At 47.2% G+C, this 19,879-nt stretch overlaps 1 protein-coding gene across 3 annotated transcripts; it reads left to right on the top strand.

Moving 5' to 3' along the window:
- Window positions 1-4,523: 4,523 nt before the first annotated feature.
- On the top strand, window positions 4,524-19,720 carry NELFCD (negative elongation factor complex member C/D). 3 transcript variants are annotated; one of them, XM_036420160.2, is made up of 15 exons: window positions 4,524-4,682; window positions 7,176-7,291; window positions 7,536-7,645; window positions 8,386-8,495; window positions 9,536-9,643; window positions 10,140-10,292; window positions 10,491-10,621; window positions 11,257-11,422; window positions 11,669-11,803; window positions 12,199-12,338; window positions 12,911-13,025; window positions 18,855-18,950; window positions 19,022-19,162; window positions 19,431-19,560; window positions 19,644-19,720. In XM_036420160.2, the coding sequence occupies exons 1-15, from the start codon at window positions 4,596-4,598 to the stop codon at window positions 19,676-19,678; spliced, it is 1,773 nt and encodes a 590-aa protein (XP_036276053.1). In that variant the 5' UTR covers window positions 4,524-4,595; the 3' UTR covers window positions 19,679-19,720. The 3 variants fall into 3 exon arrangements, with proteins under 3 accessions (XP_036276053.1, XP_045431025.1, XP_045431024.1); XM_045575068.1 differs by having other exon boundaries at window positions 4,544-4,682; window positions 7,179-7,291; XM_045575069.1 differs by lacking the exon at window positions 9,536-9,643.
- The last annotated feature ends 159 nt before the right edge of the window (window positions 19,721-19,879 follow it).

A 19,879-nucleotide genomic window follows, 5' to 3' on the forward strand; every position in this document is an offset into this window, starting at 1 on the left:
GAGTTTATTATGCCTGATTCTTCTCATCCTCTTAAAGTTTGTTCACGGTTTTCCATTGCCTGCTCCCTCAGACAGAGGCTAATGTCATCAGAGTGTAATTCAAAGCATTCTGAGATCTTGCACTACTTTCCAGCTTTTTCTCTCAGGGCCTCTTTCCCTTTCCTATGGATCAACAGAATGGAGCCATTCCTTATTTCCCAAATGCCGTTTGCTTCTTGTTCCTTCTCCCTCTAACACCCTTTTCTATCATCTCAATAGGCTCAAATCCTGCCCACCTGCTAAGTATATGCTCAAAAGCCATTTCTTCCAAGAAACAGCCCCTAACCATCTCAGCCAGAATTAAGATCTTCCTCTTCTAGATTTCAAGAGAACATCATCAGCACTCCTCTCAGAGCATGGCATTGTCATCCATGTACTGTTTCAATGATCTATATCACATGTGTCAAACACAAGGCCCGCAGGCCAAATCCGTCCCGCCAGGCCTTGCAATGTGGCCCACACCGCGCTGTCATCACTGCACTCCGCTGCGTTTCCATCACAATGACAGTTTATGACTGTTCAGTAAACCATTCGGCCCACGATTTAGGCTGGATTTTAGATTTTGGCCCCTTCTCTGATTGAGTTCGACACCCCTAATCTATATGAATGTCATTTCCTCCTGTTGGATCTGCAGCTCTTTGATGGCATGGGTCACATTCACATCAGTCTCTTTGTTCCCCTTTGGCACCTAACCTTCATCTAGAAGTCCCATAAGTATCTGTCCAGTTTATTTGCCTCATGAGGACACAGATTATAGAAGAAAAAAAAAAAAAGGTGCAATCTTTGGTGTTTTTCTTTATGATAAAGTGATTTAGAAAAATGTAAAAAGGCAAGACATTGTGGATGTTTGGAGAATGGGTTGTATCAGAATAAGAATAGATGTGGCCAGGTTAGTTTGAGCTTACTGCCATTGACTCAATGAGACATCGTGGAAATCTGGACTAAGAAGGTGTCAGTGGAGATGTGAGATATGGAGAGACTGAAGGCATGCTTTTAAACCAAAACTGGTACAGGAAGTACTTTTGGATTGGATGGGAAACAATTGTTAAGGATGACTTCCTAGTGATTGGTCTTGGTAACTGTGGAGCTGGTGGCCCCATTTCCTGCAGAAGGACCATGTGGGGCACTCACAGATGCTGAGATGCCCTTGGGGAAACCTAATGGTGAGGTCAAGGGGCAGTTGGGTCACTTAGATACACAAGTCTGGAGATCAGAGATGACACAAGGGTTGGAGATACAGGTTTGAGGGTTCTCGGCATATAGATGATTTTGAAGGGGTGAGAAAGATGAGATCCCCTAGAATGAGTGGAGGTGGAGAAGACTCCAAGCCTACATCCCAGGAACTGAAATGTCTAGAGAAATGTTTGGGGACAACAAGGGAAGAAGCCTGAGAAGGAACCGCTGAGGCAGTGGAGGCCAAGCAGGCAGGTGTGTGCTGCCCATGCAGAGGAGGGATCGGATCTCAGGAGGGCCTGGGCTATCTGTGCTGATTAGTGTTGGAACACCAATCAGAATGAAGACACAGAAGTGCTCTTCGGATATGGCAGGAAGGCTGGCAGTGGCAGGTGTTGTTCAGTGGCATGAAGAACACAGAAGAGTGGACTGATGCATGAATGGAAGATGAAGGACTTGAATATTTGGGTTTACTATTCACTCGCTGGGTAAGACCCTTCGGACCGCCCCTGCCTGGCCTCCTGAGCCTCTCACAAATGGGTTCACTTCAGCCTCAAGCCTGCCTTAACTGCACTCACTGACAGTCTCAACTTGGATGTTTTGTCAGCAGCATCCTAACTGGCCTCCCAAGCCCCGCTTTGCTCCTGGCAGCCAGAACCACCTTCTAAAATCCCTACATATGATCATGTCACCCTCGTGTTTAAAAACTTTCACTGGCTACCTATTCTCATGGGGATAAAGTCCACATCTCTTGCCCATGTTTTTAGGTTATGTGACTCCTGCCTGTCTCTCAGCCAAGTCTTCCTTCCACCCTCACCCCCCTCCCCACCATCCCCCATTCTTTTTCTGGTCTGCACTCCAGCCACTTCTTCTCACTGTCATCTTTATTTTCTCAGCTCTGCCCTGTTCTCTTAGGACACCATGTTCGAGCCTGAAGTCTCCGCTTCACTATCATTTCCCTAGAGAGGCATCCCTTGACCTCTTCGCCAGCTCAAGCCCCTGACCCTCTGCACTTTCCCCATCTTATGAGACAGCATTTCTTTTTTCCGACATTAGCACCAAATTGTGCTGATGGTTTACAGCTCTTTCTCAGCCCGTGGCACCGAGAAGGTGGTCCCAAATGTCCCTCCAATGGCCTAACGAAACCAACTTTTCATTTCCATGGAAATTTCCACCAGACTCTTTCTTAAACAGGAAATCATCCTAAAATGTTTTCAGAGTATTTAATTTAAGCAATGAAAGCTAATTTGGACATTTTAGAAAGGCTTTTAAAAAACAAGTCAATCATATTTCGGGAGGCAAGACCTCTAGACCCGATATGCTAAATCATTGCGACTCACAGACCGGAGGCAATGCTTTCATTAGAGGTTGTTTGTTCATCCATTTAATGAGTCACCTTTCGATTGAGGCAGAGGTGAGTTACGTAAGCCCTGCTTCTATGCAAGCAATTGCTTATACATATATTAATTGCCTGCTTTCAATTCAGGCACTATTTTATAAAAGGAAATCCCAGAGGAGAGAAGGTAGGAGTTTAACAGCCATCCATTCTTTGCAACACTTCAGAAAGCACATGGAAATGAACCCTGCAACAAGCCATCAGCAGGGCATTCATTCATAAACTTAATAGATTTCATTTTGTGACTAGGAGCTAGAGTCACAGGCTTCCACCTCCAGCCACCTGCAAGACATCTCCGCAGGCAGGTTCCGATGGCACCTCCAGTTGTGCGAGTCCCTTTCTGAATACAGGATGGTCCCTTGCAGAAACCTGCCTTCCTCCATCCCAGCACACAGGGTGCAAGTCTCAGCATCTTCTTGGCCTCCTCAAGAGCCACCTCCTTCCCCCTGCCAAGGCTGCTACATTCTCTGGATTGAACCTCAATCTTAGAGGATCTACCCCAACCCCTTCTTAACCCATTAACTCTCCTGAGGCCTCCCATCTCGCACTCCCACCTCCAAGTTCCCCAACATAAGGCCTCCCCCTCAGCTATGGGGACAGAGCACCAAAAACACAGATATGATCTGTCACTCCCTCAAAGCAAGCAAACAAAGCAAAAAACCCAAATGTTTCCTCCTAGTCATAGCAACTAATATTTACTGAGCACCTACTGTGTGCAAAAATCTAACTCCCTGCCAAGATCTGGCCCTGCCTGTCTCCTCTGCTTCATCTGGGCTGCCTGGTGCCACTCTCAACAGCCTTTGTGTTCCAAAAACACATGGCAAGCAGCTCTGTTCTACAGTGTTCTCTCCTGGTCCCAGCTTGCTTGACTCCTTTTGGCATCTGACTCAGAGAAGCTTTCTCTGATTGCCCATAGTTGCAGCACTTGTTATTATTTTATTTGTTCCCTTCATTCAGCTCTCTGGGTAGAATGTAGCCTCCCTCAAGACAAGGACCATGTCCAGTTTGTTCACCAATGAACTCCAAAAGTAGCATAGAGTCAGGCACTTAATAAGTAGCATAGAGTCAGGCACAGGTAAATAAACAGTGCTCAAAGGAATGAATGAATCGCTTCTTGGCCTTTTGGCTAAGATCAAGTGTAGAAGGAATGAATGAAATCTTCTTGGGGAGTCCTCTGGAAATCATCCTATCATCAGTGTCCAGCGCTCTTGTCTCTAATGCCCTTACAGCATCCAGATCAGAGAGTGTTAACATCTTTGTTCACAATTTCCATGAAGTCTTCAGGCTCTTGCTTTTGGACCTCCTACTATGTGGTGAAAACCATGCTATGGGCTTAAAAAGCATCATCTCCATTATTCTCAGCAGCTACCGCAGGAAGTAAGCCCTCTTTTCTAGGGCTGCATTATGACATTTGTGGGCTCTAGATACATTGGCCTTCATGGGCCTTTCTTTCATAAAGAAATATTAAAAATTATATATTATACTGCATTAGTTCTTCATACCAATTATACATATACTAATGTAATCCAGGATGGATTCATTGATATAATAGTTATTGTTCTTCTCATTAAACATTTTCGTGGGCCTTAGGCCCTGTATCTGATAAGTCAGCCCTGCTATGGGGCCAGTTGTCCGATGAGGAAACGGATGATTCCAGGACTAAAAGTCACAGGGGAGAAGTGGAGGGGACGCGAACCCACGCCAAGCAAGATTCTAGTAAAAAAAACTCCTAACAGGCTGTGCTCCAGGGTCCCAAAGGAAGTTCCCTAGGCCAGCACCCACCCAGCTTCCAGGCCCTCAGCACCGGGATCAGAGAGCCTGGGGCAATTCACGGTGCCGCCCCGCCCCTCCCTCCGGCCCCGCCCCTTCCGCCTTCCTCTTGGGCGGAGGCGCACGGCCGCGGGAAGCCGGGCCGCGGGGCCGCGCGTGCGCTCTCCCGCCCTGTCGTGCGCATGCGCCTTAGCCGCTCGCTCGCTCCCGGGAGAGGATGGCGGGGGCCGCGCCGGGCGCCATCATGGAGGAGGAGTACTTCGTGAACGCGGCCGAGCGGGGCGACGAGGCGGAAGGCGGCCAGGTGAGGGGGCACCGGGCGGCCCGCCGCCGCGTCGGCCCCGCGGCCACCTTGTGGTGCAAGCACAGCGCGCCGCCCTGCCGTCGCCTTCACCCCGGCGGCTGGCCCGCCCCTCAGCCCCGCCCGCCAGGCACGCACAGCGACCTGCAGGGCGGGGGCAGGAGCGGCGCCCAGCCGTGACCCGAGGTGACCCCAGGTCTCTTCACTCCATTTCTCTGTGTCACACTGCCGGCCGCCCACGTGGTCTCGATGGGCCGAACCGAGTGCGGTGGCTTCGGCAGCTCCTGCCCTGAGGTTTGCACGTGGCGCCTTCGAGGCCCGGAGAGATGGGCCAGGGCCTCGCCCAATCGGTAGCCCTGGGCGCTGCCGGAGGCAGGCAGAGCTGGGCTGCGCCCCACTGACCCGCAGGGTCCCAGTGCCGCCCCACCCACTGGGCTCGCAAGGAGAGGCGTGGGCCAGCCCAGCTCTGCGCTGTTTTCCAGCGGGCACCGCCGAACCTGCTCAGACGAGGGGGAGAAGGCCAGGAAAGGTGAAGGGATGGCATGAGCCGAGTTTTGGCAGCTCTTGCAAGGTCCATTTCTGTGACTCCTATCCTGTTCCCCGGGGACCGAGCTTGCTGCGGGGGAGGAGGCAGGGAGATGTGAAGTCCACATGGTGGAAGGAGCTAGAGCGACTGAAATGCGAACATTCAGTCTGGCTGCAGGTAGCCCATCCACAGGGGAGCCTGGCCAGGGGAGCAGCTGGAAGGTTGAGGGCATGCTGGAGCTTGGATGTGTCTTCCGAGTGAGACAGCCTCTGGCGGCTGATGAAGATAGCTGGCCCGGCCTGGTGACTGCGTTGGTTGGAGCGTCACCCAGCACACAGAAGCTTTTGGGTTTGATTCTGGTCAGGGCACATACTTAGGTTGAGGGTTTGATCCCATGTGAGGGTGTGAACAGGAGGCAACAGATCAGTGTTCCCCTCTCTAAAATCACTAATAATAAAAAATATTCTCAGGTGAGGGTGGCATCATGTGAAAGGTGATTGAGAGGCAGGAAGGAGGCCGAGCCCCGAGGGGAATGTTAGTCCTGTGACACCCACAGGATAGGGAGGGGAAGAGGGAGCGAAGGGCCACACAGGACTGACAAGCAGAGGTGGAACTGCGGGGAGTGGTGAAGGAGGAGGAATTGGGGAAGCCTAGGTTTGTGGGCTTAGGGTAATAGGCAAATATGGAGCCTTGTACTCAAATATGGGCTGTGGGGAAAAGGTGAGGTCAGTTTTGGATCAAGTGAGTTTAGAATAATGGTGAGGCATCGGAATGGACATGAGAACACACTGTTGAGTACTTGAGTCTGGAGAGAGAGAGATAGGTATCCATCCATCAATCGGTTGATTCAGGCTAAATTCTAGATTTACGGGCAGGGAGGGGGTATGGTCCGAGAGAAGATGTAGGAGGAGGGAAGGGGGTCCATAGTAGAAGCCCAAGACTCTCACATGAGGAGGAGCCTCAGGGTGAGCCCGGGCTTCCTTCACAGCCTTGTTTGTTTAAGGCTCCCCGTCAGCATGGTCTCAGAGGGCGGCTGACCTCTCTGCAAAGGCCACACGGTATTTTAGGCTGTGCAGGTCTACAACCACTCAGCTCTGCTCTGCTAAGGGGGAGGCAGCCATAGATACTGGTTTGTTAAAAAATGGGGTTGGCTGTTGTTCCAGTCAACTTTATTTACAAAAACGAGAGGAGGACTAGATTTGGCCCTGGGCCGTGTTCGCTAAGTTGGTCCAGCTCTAGCCCTACAGAGAGTCAGTTACACGGAGGTTGGTCTCTCCAACTAGTTTGTGAATGCCTTTGGTGGAAAGAGACACCTTGTCTTACATGTTCCTAGGTTCTTGTCTTACATGTTACATGTTCCTAGGTCATGGGTACATGGTTATCACATCATCATGCTGCTTTGTCCTTAGACTCAGGAGCGTGCTTATGGTGGTTTCCACGTAGAACGGGGACTAGCACCCGGCCAGGGCTGCTTATACGATGCAAGTCTATGGTCTTTACTTTCTAACAGCAGATTGGCGGTGTATGCCTGCAGGAATCATTGTTGCCTTAACCTGGTCAGAAAGCATGAAATGGCACATGCAGACTAATAGTAAGAACAGTAATAGCTAATGTCTACTGAACTCTCACTAATGTCAGGCACTGTGTGTGGCTTTTCCAAAAATTAGCTGTGCGATCCTCACCGCAGCCAAGTGGGAGTAGGTGCTGATGTTCTTTGTTTAACAGGGAAGGTTCCCAAAGACATGGCTTGTGTGGCCACATGCACAGGTTCTCCAGGATAGAGGCAAGACAGACCCCCTTGGTGTGATCTGGATCCCATTTTCTTAGCTACTCATTACTGTCCAGCCCACTCCCTGCGAGTGCCATGGAAGGCACATGTAATAATGTCCGTGTGTGGAGTAATTTGAAGGGGGCAGTGTGAGAGACTTGTGAGGTCACAGGAGCTTGTGTTAACGGAGAATGACCACCAGCAGGAGGAGGAGTATGCCGAGGGGGAGGACGACGCTGAGGTCCAGCAGGAGTGCCTCCACAAGTTCTCCACCCGGGACTACATAATGGAGCCCTCCATCTTCAACACCCTCAAGAGGTACAGATGTGAGAAGGGTTCTTAGTGCTGGGAGTAGGTGGCGGTAACTTAGAGAAAGTTTTGTAGTGGACCCGGATGGTGGCCTGTGAGAGTCAGAATGCTGCCATATTGGACAGGAAGGCCCCTCCTGGGGGTCCCCCACACACTGTGTAACCTTAGTAACCTGTCTCCCTTCTGGCTCCAGCTGTCATCCACCCATGCCGTCTGCCTTCATTTTAGTGAAAGCGTTTGTTGCTTTTTCCAGGTACTTTCAGGCAGGAGGGTCTCCGGAGAACGTGATCCAGCTCTTGTCAGAGAACTACACGGCCGTGGCCCAGACCGTCAACCTGCTGGCCGAGTGGCTCATTCAGACAGGTGCTCTGTGGGGCCCCTGTCCTGGCTGCTCATCACCTTCCCCCGCTTTTCAAAAGCCTTTGGTCACTGTGATGCTGATCAATTGGAAAGCTGCTTTGTCTTCCTGGCTTTTAAGACTTAAGTAAGACAGAACTGGACTTTCCTACCCTTACCTTTCACTCGGTGACTGAGGTTCACAGATAGCCCGCTACTGTGATTCTCATTGAACTGTTCCACAGTGTATGTGGGAGTGTCCTTCAGAGGTCCATGAGAGCAAGCAGCAGATGGTGGACAGGTTAGGGCTGAGTGTGATTGTGGCTTTCAGCGAATGTGATCAGAGTAGAGCCTCCTGTCAATCACGGAACTGGCTGCGACGACACAGTAAGACTTCCTGGAAACCAGTCTGTCGTCCTGTCACAGTGGTTGGACAGGTGTCTCTGCTGGCTGCACCTGCTCCTCCTCCTGCGCACAGTGTGTCTTTCTGTCCTCCTGTCTGGTGTGGTCATTTGTACTCATCCTTAGCGAAGTTTGACGGTATTGTCCTGTCCCTGTAGAAAGGGCAGAGCATCCTCGTGTTGTGCTCTGTGCTCCTTTTGGTTCTTAAGCATTGAATAGAATTATTAAATAGGAGTTTTTAAAAATTGGTCCCAAATCCTCAGTTGTCAGAAGCAGTTCTCTGATATTTGACTCACATAGAGACTGGAGCTGTCTGTTTTCTTTAAAGTAACACAATGAATTGAGAAGTTGTCGTTCTCTCTCAGGTGTTGAGCCTGTGCAGGTGCAGGAGACCGTGGAGAATCACTTGAAGAATTTGTTGATCAAACATTTTGACCCCCGCAAAGCAGACTCTATCTTTACTGAAGAAGGAGAGGTGAGGGCCTTGTTTCCTTTTCTCATCTGAGTTCCTAGGGCCTTTTGCTAATCCCATGTGCACAGTGGCATGTGGCATGTTATATGAGAAATGTAAGAGTTAGAGACTAAAATCAGGGTGTGAGACACAAGTTGCATCAAGTCACCATTGCCCTTTAAATGCCACACCTGGTCTAGTGGGGAGAGGCACTCAGGTACCAGCTCCAGAGAAAACGGCAGATTCCCACCTCCCATTCCATGCTACCTCCAGGCGCAGGCTGTAAGGTGGTGTGGCTCGGTCATTTAGGTCCTCCAAAAAGAAGATGCCAGGGCTGGATTAGTCTGTGGAAGGCCTGGGGGACACACCTTTGAGGAAGATGAGTAGTGGCTGGAGAAGGCTGCAGGAGCTGTGAGACAGGTCTGACCTCTGAAGACAAGAGGGAGGGCAATTAGGAGGGGTCTCAGACGATAGTGCAGTTGTCAGAAAGTTTCAGCAATGTCAGAGTCTGCAAAAGCCACAATCACCTGTCACAGGAGCCCTCAGAGCCTGGCCACCCTCGGTGTCTGGGAGCAGCCTGGGGGCAGCTCAGCCTTGGCACGGAGGGCTGGTGGATGCAGAGCGCAGCCCTGGCAGCCACGCAGTAGGAGAGCTGAGAGCCACATTCCCATGGCTGCTTCGCCAGTGATGGGCAAAGCCATCTGCGCTATTTCAGCTGCCTGGTCCCCTGTGCCCAGGCACAGCTGATTTAGCAGGAAGCAGTTGTGCGTGTGATGTTGTTCCCATGAGCGTCTAATGTGGGACTCTTGGAAGTCTCCAGGAAGTGCCTTGGCGGGTCCTGCGTGGAGTTGGCTCTCCCAGAAGCCGTGAGTGGGCGTTCGACTCTGCCATTCAGCTGCCCGTGAGGCGTCAGCCGCTCTGGGACTGTGGGGCCACGTCCAATGCTCCAGGGCTCTCCTCTGCAGCTGAAGATATCCGTGATTGTTTAGACGGCACAGTCTTCACTAAGCCAGTGCTGGGCCTCACCTCTCCCTGTCTGTCTGTCTGTCTGTGTCTGTCGGCAGACCCCAGCTTGGCTTGAACAAATGATTGCACATACCACATGGAGAGATCTTTTCTACAAACTGGCCGAAGCCCATCCAGACTGTTTGATGCTTAACTTCACTGTTAAGGTAGGAAGAGGGCCAGAGGTAGAGAAAGACAGCAGCGTTCATGAGCAATGGCTGTCTTTAAGGACGGTTAGTGTGTGTGTGTGTGGGGTGATCTTTCTCCTTTGAGAGACTGCATTTGCTTTGTTGGTAAAGGCCTTCATCGTTTTACTTGAGTAAGCCCTACATGAGAAAGAAAAGCACAGAATGTGTATGTGTGTTTGGGGGTCAACATTTCTGGGGTTTCTAGGATTTGGCAGAAACATAGAGTCTGTTGTGTTCCAAGGAGGCCTGTAGGACTGCCTGGTCTGTCTCTTCCATCTTATAAAGAAACAGAGCCAGGGGTTGGCTTGGGCACACACCTAGTTAGAGGCGGAGCAGGGTCAGAGGACGGTGTGTGACTGAGACCAGTGCTTGCTTGTCTCATCTCACCACGAACACTGATAACGAGGCAGCTTGCTGTGAATGTTTAGCCACTACTTGCTGACGCTCTGTTTGGCTGCTGCTTTTTGTGTTGTAGCTTATTTCTGACGCAGGGTACCAGGGGGAGATAACCAGTGTGTCCACAGCCTGCCAGCAGCTGGAGGTGTTCTCCAGAGTACTGCGCACCTCTCTGGCTACCATTTTGGATGGAGGAGAAGAAAACCTTGAAAAAAATCTTCCTGAGTTTGCTGTAAGTTCTCAGTTGGTCTCGGAGTGGAAGGAGGTGGCTGGGTCAAGCATTTCCCATGCCCCTTCCTTTAGGGGACCCCCGGCCAAAAGCTCCTTCCACAGTGACAGCTTCCTGCAGAGGACAGGGCCATCTGCCCTTTGCTCTGCGTTTGTCATTGCTACAGCGTGAAACCTCACACTCCCTCCCTGACTTTTCCAGAAAATGGTGTGCCACGGGGAGCACACGTACCTGTTTGCCCAGGCCATGATGTCCGTGCTGGCTCAGGAGGAGCAGGGTGGCTCCGCCGTGCGCAGGATCGCCCAGGAGGTCCAGCGCTTCGCCCAGGAGAAGTGAGCGGTGTCTGATCACCGGGTCCCGCTAGCTGCCCCAGTAGACCCCCCATTGCCCACTTCCACAGCCTTAGACTCCAGGCCCTCTTCCGGGTCACACACACAGCCTGCCTGCCGTTGACCCCCAAGCTAGAGAAGTCAGGGACACTTCAGGGCGCGGGAGGCCCTGCTTCCTCGGTGTTGCTTTGATGGATAATTTGTTAAGTACTGGATGATTGTTCAACTCACTGGGTTTTTGAACCTGTGTTTCATATTTTGGGATTTATCAGTTGTTAATAAGAATAGTTTTGAAAGTGGTTAGTCAGTAGTCTTAATTATTGAGGTTGTCCATATTGTATTGTAGAATAAGATTAGCTCTTATTGTCTTTATTTGCTACTGGTGGAGTCTTAACAAGGTATTTAGAAAGTGAGTGGTTCCTTCTAGAAAGTCTACAAGCTATGTTGAACTCTTCCTTCCCAGTAGCTCCAAGTGTTGTCTCCTGGGTCAGTTGGTGAGTGTACAGTGAAAGCAGGACTAGGGAAAAACAGGGGTCCCAGCCGTCAGAGCATTCACTGAGAAAAAGGGAGGGAGGGAGGGGTCATTAATGATGTAGTCTCCCTTACTGACGATGAGATACATGATTGTTTTCATCAAGAGGCCATGACGCCAGTCAGATCACGCTAGCACTAGGCACGGCTGCCTCCTACCCGAGGGCGTGCCAGGCCCTTGGGGCTATGCTGTCCAAAGGAGCCCTGAATCCGGCTGACATCACAGTCCTGTTCAAGATGTTTACGAGCATGGACCCGCCTCCTGTTGAGCTCGTAAGTGCCATGCTAATGGGGAAGGGCGATCTTGGGAAGTCTGTGTTTCTCTTACTGCTCTTAAGTCAATGAGGACCAATTCGCGTGGAAATGTTTCTATGCGTTTCCTGGTCCCCCATCCCACATTGAGCCCACACACCGAAGCAGCTGCTGGGTGTGCGCCACACAGCCCGCCACTGTGAGTGCAAGTGGACTTCCCTGCCATGTTTCCACGTCCCTTTCCACCTTGTCCTGTGTTTCCCCCAGATCCGGGTGCCAGCCTTCCTGGACCTGTTCATGCAGTCGCTCTTTAAACCCGGGGCCAGGATCAACCAGGACCACAAGCACAAGTACATCCACATCTTGGCATATGCGGCCAGCGTGGTGGAGACCTGGAAGAAGGTGCTGTCAGGGACACAAGTGACCCACCCTCCCGGCGATTATTTGGGGATTCTGGCTGCAAGAAATCATGAGCCCGTGTAAAGTCAGAAATGTCTTTTTTTACTGCTTATTCATAAAATAGTCGAAGTGCCAAAAACAGTCTCAAGAAAGTAGCATCTATACTACTTATTCAAACTATAGTTTGAAGTTTGTGGGACTGAAGAACACACACCAGTGTCTTTGGCTTTCAGTCTCTCGGTAACGTGTGCCTGGGGAGGGTGACCGTTAAGTAAATGGACCACTGACTTCAGACTAGGGAGGGGCCTTTGCAGGGAGAGGTGGCCCGTAGCAGATCACCCCACACTGGCCAGGCATGTGCTCCGGGGGACTCACCGACAGGGGTGGGGTGTTTTCAGAACAAGCGAGTGAGCATCAACAAGGATGAGCTGAAGTCGACGTCGAAGGCGGTCGAAACCGTTCACAATCTGTGTTGTAACGAGAACAAAGGAGCCTCTGAACTGGTGGCCGAGCTGAGCACACTCTACCAGTGCATCAGGTAAGCGACAGCCGGTGCTCACCTTCGTCCCTCTGGGAGTTCACTCAAAAAGCCTGCGGAACCTTCAGAAATGTTCGCTCGTTCATTTTCTCTTGTTTGAATGTATATAGAGAATTGTAAACTGAGTTACAAAAACTGATTTGGAGAGAAGGGTCTATTTACGGTAAAAGGAGACTCAACAATTATGCCAATTATATCAGTAAAAGTTCACTAGAAAAGCTTATAAATGGGTGTTCTCTTATGGCACTCGAGTCTTTCCCGTTAGCCTGTGCTATAGGGACAAGGAGGGGGTTTGCTAAATAACAGTGAACCTCACCCTGCCCCCCAGCTCCAGCAGGCTCCACGGATGCTCTCCTGTCAAGCAGGGAGGAGGTAAAGGAGCTGCGCACTGAGCGAGGGTTCTGCACTGCGTGTTGGTTGGCAGGGAACCGGCTCCTCTCTCACTGATGGTATCTCCCTTGCAGAGTATCAGATTGATGGGATAGATTGAGCTTGTTGTCCTTGTTTTTTAAACCTTTCTGTGTGTTGTTGAACAAATTTTGAAAGGCAGCATTGGGCCTTGTTACCGGCAGGTTTCCAGTGGTGGCGATGGGGGTGCTGAAGTGGGTGGACTGGACCGTGTCAGAGCCCCGATACTTCCAGCTTCAGACTGATCACACCCCGGTGCACCTGGCGCTGCTGGACGAGGTAGGGGCTGGAGAGCCACACACAGCACACAGTGGTGCGTTGACTGAAGGGAAATGATTTGAACATGGACTAATGCATAGGAGCCACAGTTAGTGCCCCTAGCATGCCATCGGCGTCGAAACAAAACAATATTGAACAAAACATTGTGCCCACACCTGTGGTGCTGTCCGTGCTTGTGCTGTCTGTGCCTGTGTTTCTGGCACATCTGTAAGTGAGCTCAGGACATTCTCATCAGAGCAAGTTGTTTCATTTTTATTTCCAGTTGCCTCTCCCTTTGTCAGTTGTCAGTTGCATGTATTCATGCCTCTGTTTAGACTTTATTTCTATCATTAAAGCAAATAGAAAAAAGTATTTTTTCTGTATTATATGAAAAAAAAGTTAGCATACCTTGCTGCCTATCATCCACTTATATCAATATATTAATTTGTATATAATTTCTTGCTATCAATAACTTTTCTGTTGTCCCTAAAAATTATGTTTATTTTTTTAATTTCAGAATTTTTTTAAAAAATTCTTTATTGTTGAAAGTATTACATATGTGTCTTTTCTTTCCCCCCTCCCCCTTCACCTCCTCCAGCCCTCCACCAAACCTAGGACCTCACCACCCCATTAACTGTGTCCATGGGCCATGCATATATGCATACAAGGTCCTTGGTTGATTATTTATTACCCACCACCCTCAGCCGCCTTCCCTCTGAGATTCCACAATCTATTCCATGTTTCTGGATCAATTCTGTTCATCAGTTAATTTTGTTATTTAGATTCCACATATGAGTGAGATCATGTGATACTTGTCTTTCTCTGACTGACTTATTTTACTCAACATGATACTCTCCAGGTCCCTCCATGCTGTCTCAAATGGTAAAAGATTCTTCTTCTTTTTATTTTTTTTATTTTTTTCTTTGGTGATATAGGGAACCAGGCGGGAGCCCACCTCTAGTAGGAGGACTGCTGCTACGCTCTGGCTTTGCTATCCCTTTTTTTTTTTTTTTTTTTTTTTTGACACGATGGGATACACCCTTTACCCTTAAGCAGGTTTAAGATACACCCATAGACCTTAGGCAGGTAATAAGTGGATTATCATATCAGTAAGGATTTACATGATTACAAGATGGGGACTTTGCCTCAGTTACCATTGTCTCAATTGGATAGGGACTGGTAAGCTCTGACCTTTCAGAGCTTCAAGGTTGACCGCCTTTTCTATTTGTGTGACAATGGTCTGTTTCTGGCATCTCCCCGTTTCTTTTAAAAAAATCTTGCATCTATAGACCAGAAATAAACATATAAGAACAAAAAATGTTTGAGTCCAAATTTCAATTTCCAATAGTTCTGAGTCCAGTTTTAATGCCAAACAGTTCCTTATGTGTATTGCAGCAATTATATTTCAGTTCTGGCTGGTGGAGAAATGGTGGTAATTCAGGTCTTACCCTCTCTGGTTTGGTCCTGGGCAACCTGCAGTGAAACACAGCTGCTGACTGCTAGCATGGCAAGGCATTGTCAGAGTCTTCCATTTCTGGACTGTTTCTCTTCTTGTCTTCATGGTTGGAGCATTCCTGTCAATTCCTCTCTGTTGCAGGAATCTGCATGGTCGTGGAGTTGTTTTCTGAAAATATATAAACCTTTTTTCGGTGAATTTTCCACACCTTTTCTCAGTTTACTATTTCCTTCCTTCACTCTTAGGCGAAAAATACCTCCTTCTCCCGATGTCCCCTGGTCGGGTGCCAGTTTTGGGAACCACTTTCACTTCCTACATGGTTCAGGGTCCGGTTCAGGGTTCGGGTTCTGGAGAAGGGCCACATGCAAATTAAAAGAGACTAGAAGAAATTTAATTTGTTGATATGGGGGGCCAGGCGGGAGCCCACCTGTAGTGGAAGGACTGCCAAAAGACTCTTCTTTGTTACTACTGCATAGTATTCTATGGTGTAAATGTACCACAGATTTTTTATTCACTCATCTACTGATGGGCACTTGGGCTGTTTCCAGATCTTAGCTATTGTAAATTGTGCTGCTATGAACATAGGGGTGCATACCTTCTTTCTGATTGGTGCTTCAGGTTTCTTAGGATATATTCTTAGAATTGGGATCACTGGATCAAATGGCAGTTCCATATTTCATTTTTTGAGGAAACTCCATACTGTTTTTCATAGTGGCTGTACCAGTCTGCATTCCCATTAGCAGTGCACGAGGGTTCCCTTTCCTCCACATCCTCACCAGTATTTGTCGTTTGTTGATTTGTTGGTGGTAGCCATTCTGACAGAGGTGAGGTGGTACCTCGTTGTTTTAATTTGCATCTCAGTAGTGATCAGTGAGTTGGAGCATTTTTTCATATGTCTCTTTGCCATCTGTATATCCTCTTTGGAGAATTATCTAGTTATATCTTTTGCCTATATTTTAATAGAATTGTTTGTTTTCCTTCTGTTAAGTTGTATGAGTTCCTTATATATTTTGGATATTAACCCTTTTTCAGATGTATCATTGACAAATATGTCCTCCCATTAAGTGGGCTCCCTTTTCATTTTGTTAATGGTTTCTTTTGCTGAACAGAAGCCTTTTATTTTGATGTGGCTCCAACTTTTTATTTTCTCATTTTCTTTGGTCCTAGTCTATGTATCCAGAAATACATTGCTATGAGAGATGTCTGAGATTTTGCTACCTATGATTTCTTACAGGGTTTTTATGGTTTCACGACTTCTATTTAAGTCTTTTATCCATTTTTAATTTATTTTTGTGTATGGTGTAAGTTGGTGGTCTCGTTTCATTTTTTTTTTTTTTTTTGTATATGTCCATGCAAATTTTTTTTTAACACCATTTATTGAAGAGACTGTCTTGACTCCATCGTATGCTCTTGCCTCCTTGTCAAATATTAATTGAATGTAATGGCTTGTGTCAATTTCTAGGGTCTCTGTTCTGTTCAGTTGATCTATATGCCATTCTTTTGCCAGTACTAGGCAGTTTTGATTACAGCGGCTTTGTAGTACAACTTGAAATTTGGTATTGTGCTTCCTTCAACTTTGTTCTTTTTTCTCAAGATTGCTGAGGTTATTCAGGGTCTTTTTTGGTTCCATGTAATTTGTTCTATATCTCTGAAATATGCTGTTGATATTTTAATAGGGATTGCATTGAATCTGTAGATTGCCTTGGGTAGTTATAGACATTTGAATGATGTTAAGTCTACATGAACACTGTATATTCTTCCACTTGTTTCTACCTTTTATGTCTTTTTTCATGTCCTGTAGTTTCCCAAGTACAGGTCTTTTGTCTCCTAGGTTAAGTTTATTCCTAAGTATTTTAAATTTTTTGTTGCAGTGGTAAATGGGATTGCTTCTTTAGTTTCTCTTTCTGAAGAATTAATTATTGGTGTATCAAAAAAGCATTCATTTTGGGGTGTTGATTTTGTATCCTGCTACATTGCCAAATTCATTTATTAGATCTAGAGGTTTTTGGTGGAGTCTTTAGGGTTTTTCTTTGTATAATATCATGTCACCTTCGAATAATGAGAGTTTTATTTCCTCCTTTCCCATTTTTTTTTTTAATATACTTTATTGATTTTTACAAAGAGGAAGAGAGAGGGATAGAGAGTTAGAAACATGAGAGAGAATCACCAATCAGCTGCCTCTTGCACACCCCCTACTGGGGATGTGCCCGCAACCAAGGTACATGCCCTTGGCTGGAATCGAACCCAGGACCTTTCAGTCCCCAGGCCAATGCTCTATCCATTGAGCCAAACCAGTTTCCGCTCCTTTCCCATTTGGATGCCTGTTATTTCTTCTTGTCTGATCGCTGTGGGTAGGACTTCCAGTGCTATGTTGAATAAGAGTGGTGAAAGTGGACATCCCTGTCTTGTTCCTGTTCCTATGGGAAATGCTTTTAGCTATTGCCCATTGAGTATGTTGGCTGTAGGTTTATCATAAATGGCCATTATCATGTTGAGATATGCTCCCTGTATTCTCACTTTACTGAGGATTTTTATCGAAAATGGGTGTTGGATTTTGTCAAATGCTTTTTCTGTGTCTATTGGTATGATCATGTGATTTTTGTCTTTCAATTTGTTAATGTGATGTATCACGTTTATTGGTTTGTAAATATTGTACCAGCCTTGCATCCCTGGAATAAATCCCACTTGGTCATGGTGTATTATCTTTGTAATATATTGTGGATCTGATTTGCTAATATTTTATTGAGGCTTTTAGCATCTATGTTCATCAGGAATATTGGCCTGTCATTCTCTTTCCTGGTAGTGTCTTTATCAGGTTTTGGAATTAGGGTAATGCTGGCCTCATAAAAAGAGCTTAGAAGTGTTCCTTCCTCTTGGATGTTGTGGAAGAGTTTGAGGAGTGTAAGTGTTCTTCTTTGAATGTTTGGTAAACTCCCCTGTAAAGCAGTCCAGTCCCGGGCTTTTATTTGCTGTTTTTTTTTTTTTGTTTTTTTTTTAATACTGCTTCAATTTCCTCAGTTTTTATTGACCTACTCAGATTTTCTGATTCTTCCTAATTCTGTTTAGGGAGATTAATTTTTTTTCTAGAAATTTGTCCATTTCACCCACATTATCTAGCTTGTTGGCATATAGTTGTTCATAGTATTTCCTTTAATCCTTTGTATTTCCGTGGTGTCAATGGTTATTTCTCAGCTTTGGTTTCTGATTTTATTTATTTGGGTCATCTCTCTTTGCTTCTTGATGAGTCTGGCAATTGGTTCATCAATTCTGTTTATCCTTTCAAAGAACCAGGTCTTGGTTTCATGGATTTTATGTATTGCTTTCTTAGTCTATGTCATTTGCTCCTGCTCAAATCTTTATTATTTCCTGCCTTCTACTTACTCTGAGCTTCCCTTGTTCCTGTTATTTGAGTTGTAGAATTAAGTAGTTTATTGTTGATTTTTCTTGTTTTTTGAGGTACCCCTGTAGTTCTAGGATCTTCCCTCTCAGGGCTGCTTTTGCTTTTTCCAAGAGATTTGGGGTTGTGGGTTCATATAATTTGTTTTTAGGAAGTTTTTTTAATTCATTCTTGATCCTTTAGAGGCAGTTTCCTTGTTAACCTTTTGTCTGGAAGTCAGCAGGGTATTAAAGTCCCCTACTATGGCTGTATTGTCGTTAGTCTCCCCCTTGAAGTCCTCTAGAAGTCTCTATATGTACTTAAGTCCATATATTGGTGCATATGTTTTACCAGGGTTATATCTTCTTGTTGGACTGATCTCTTTAGTATTATGTAGTGAGCTTCGTTGTCCTTGTGATGGCCTTCATTTTGAAGTCTATTTTATTTTATCAGATATGGGTATTGCTCCAGCTTTTTCTTTTCCATTTTCATGGAAAAAATATTTCCACCCTTCACTCTCATCCTGTGTGTGCCATTTGTTGTGAGATGGGTCTCTTGTAGACAGCATATAGTTGAATCATGTTGTTGTACCCATTTAGAAATCCTCTGTATTTTGATTGGAACATTCAAGCCATTTACATTTAAGGTTATTATTGATAGGTATTTATTTGTTGCCATTTTAATTTTGTATGCCTAGGTTTCTCTCTGTTTCTTCTTATTACAGAAGTCCCTTTAACATTTCTTACAATGTTGGCTTGGTGTGGATATACTCCTTTTGCCTTTTTTAGTCTCCAAAGTGAATTATTTCTATCCTAAACCAGGGTTTTCCTTTTGAGGACTGTGTAGATGTCTGTTTTTATCAGGTGAAGCCAGCTGACTAGCTGGGCTGAGCGATGGGGACCATAGTTGTTAGGATAAGCCGTCTGTTGGCTGTGACAGTGACAGTGGCTCTGTGTGCTGATGATGAGCGCTGGGACCGGCCCTCACGCTCAGCAGGGCTCCCTTCGTCTGTTTGCAGATCAGCACCTGCCACCAGCTCCTGCACCCCCAGGTCCTGCAGCTGCTGGTGAAACTCTTTGAGACGGAGCACTCCCAGCTGGACGTGATGGAGCAGGTGAGCAGGGCGGGGCTGCCAGGTGGCTGAGGAGCGGGCCTTCTCTAACTGACTTCTGTTCACTCTTGTAGCTCGAGCTGAAGAAGACCCTGTTAGACAGGATGGTACACCTGCTGAGTCGCGGTTATGTACTTCCTGTTGTCGGTTACATCCGAAAGTGTCTGGAAAAGCTGGACACTGACATTTCTCTCATTCGCTATTTTGTAACTGAGGTCAGCAACACATTTGTTTCATGTCCCTACTGTATACACTAACAGTGTCCTTTCTGGATTAATTTAAGTGTTTTGTACCTAACCCTGAGAACCATGCCGATGATAGTGACCTGCATTGCCTCTGGGTCCTAGGTCACTGGAGAGCAAGACGCTGGGTGGGGAGGGTGGTTTTCTCCAGACCAACTGGCATTCATTCCATCAGCCTGTGGTGCAGGGCTGCTCGCAGGCATGCGTGCGGAAGCAGTGACCTGCTGTCCTCTCCTTGCAGGTGCTCGACGTCATAGCTCCGCCATACACCTCTGACTTCGTGCAGCTCTTCCTCCCCATCTTGGAAAATGACAGCATTGCAGGCACCATTAAGACTGAAGGGGAACACGACCCTGTGACAGAATTCATAGGTAGGCAGGGTGGGAATGTCCTGCTAGTTTACATGTCATGTTTTACCTCCTGGTTCTGACCTGTTTTCCTCCCGTTTGCAAAGTTCACTGCAAGTCCAACTTCATTCTCGTAAACTGACCCAGTACCCTCCGGAGCCTAAGAGAACATTCCAGACCGGGAGAAACGCCTTCCAGACCAAAGGGGCTCAGTCAGCACCTCGGAAATGCGTTCTTGGGTGAATGGCATTTAAAAAAGGAAAACTGAACAAGATAAGTGGAAAATTGCTGTCATGAGTGGTCCCTCACCTTGTCAGTTCTCCCCCAATAGGGCCTGTGTTCA

This window comes from Pipistrellus kuhlii, unplaced genomic scaffold (genome assembly GCF_014108245.1).
Source record: "Pipistrellus kuhlii isolate mPipKuh1 unplaced genomic scaffold, mPipKuh1.p scaffold_m20_p_63, whole genome shotgun sequence".
Taxonomy (NCBI): Eukaryota; Metazoa; Chordata; class Mammalia; order Chiroptera; family Vespertilionidae; genus Pipistrellus; species Pipistrellus kuhlii.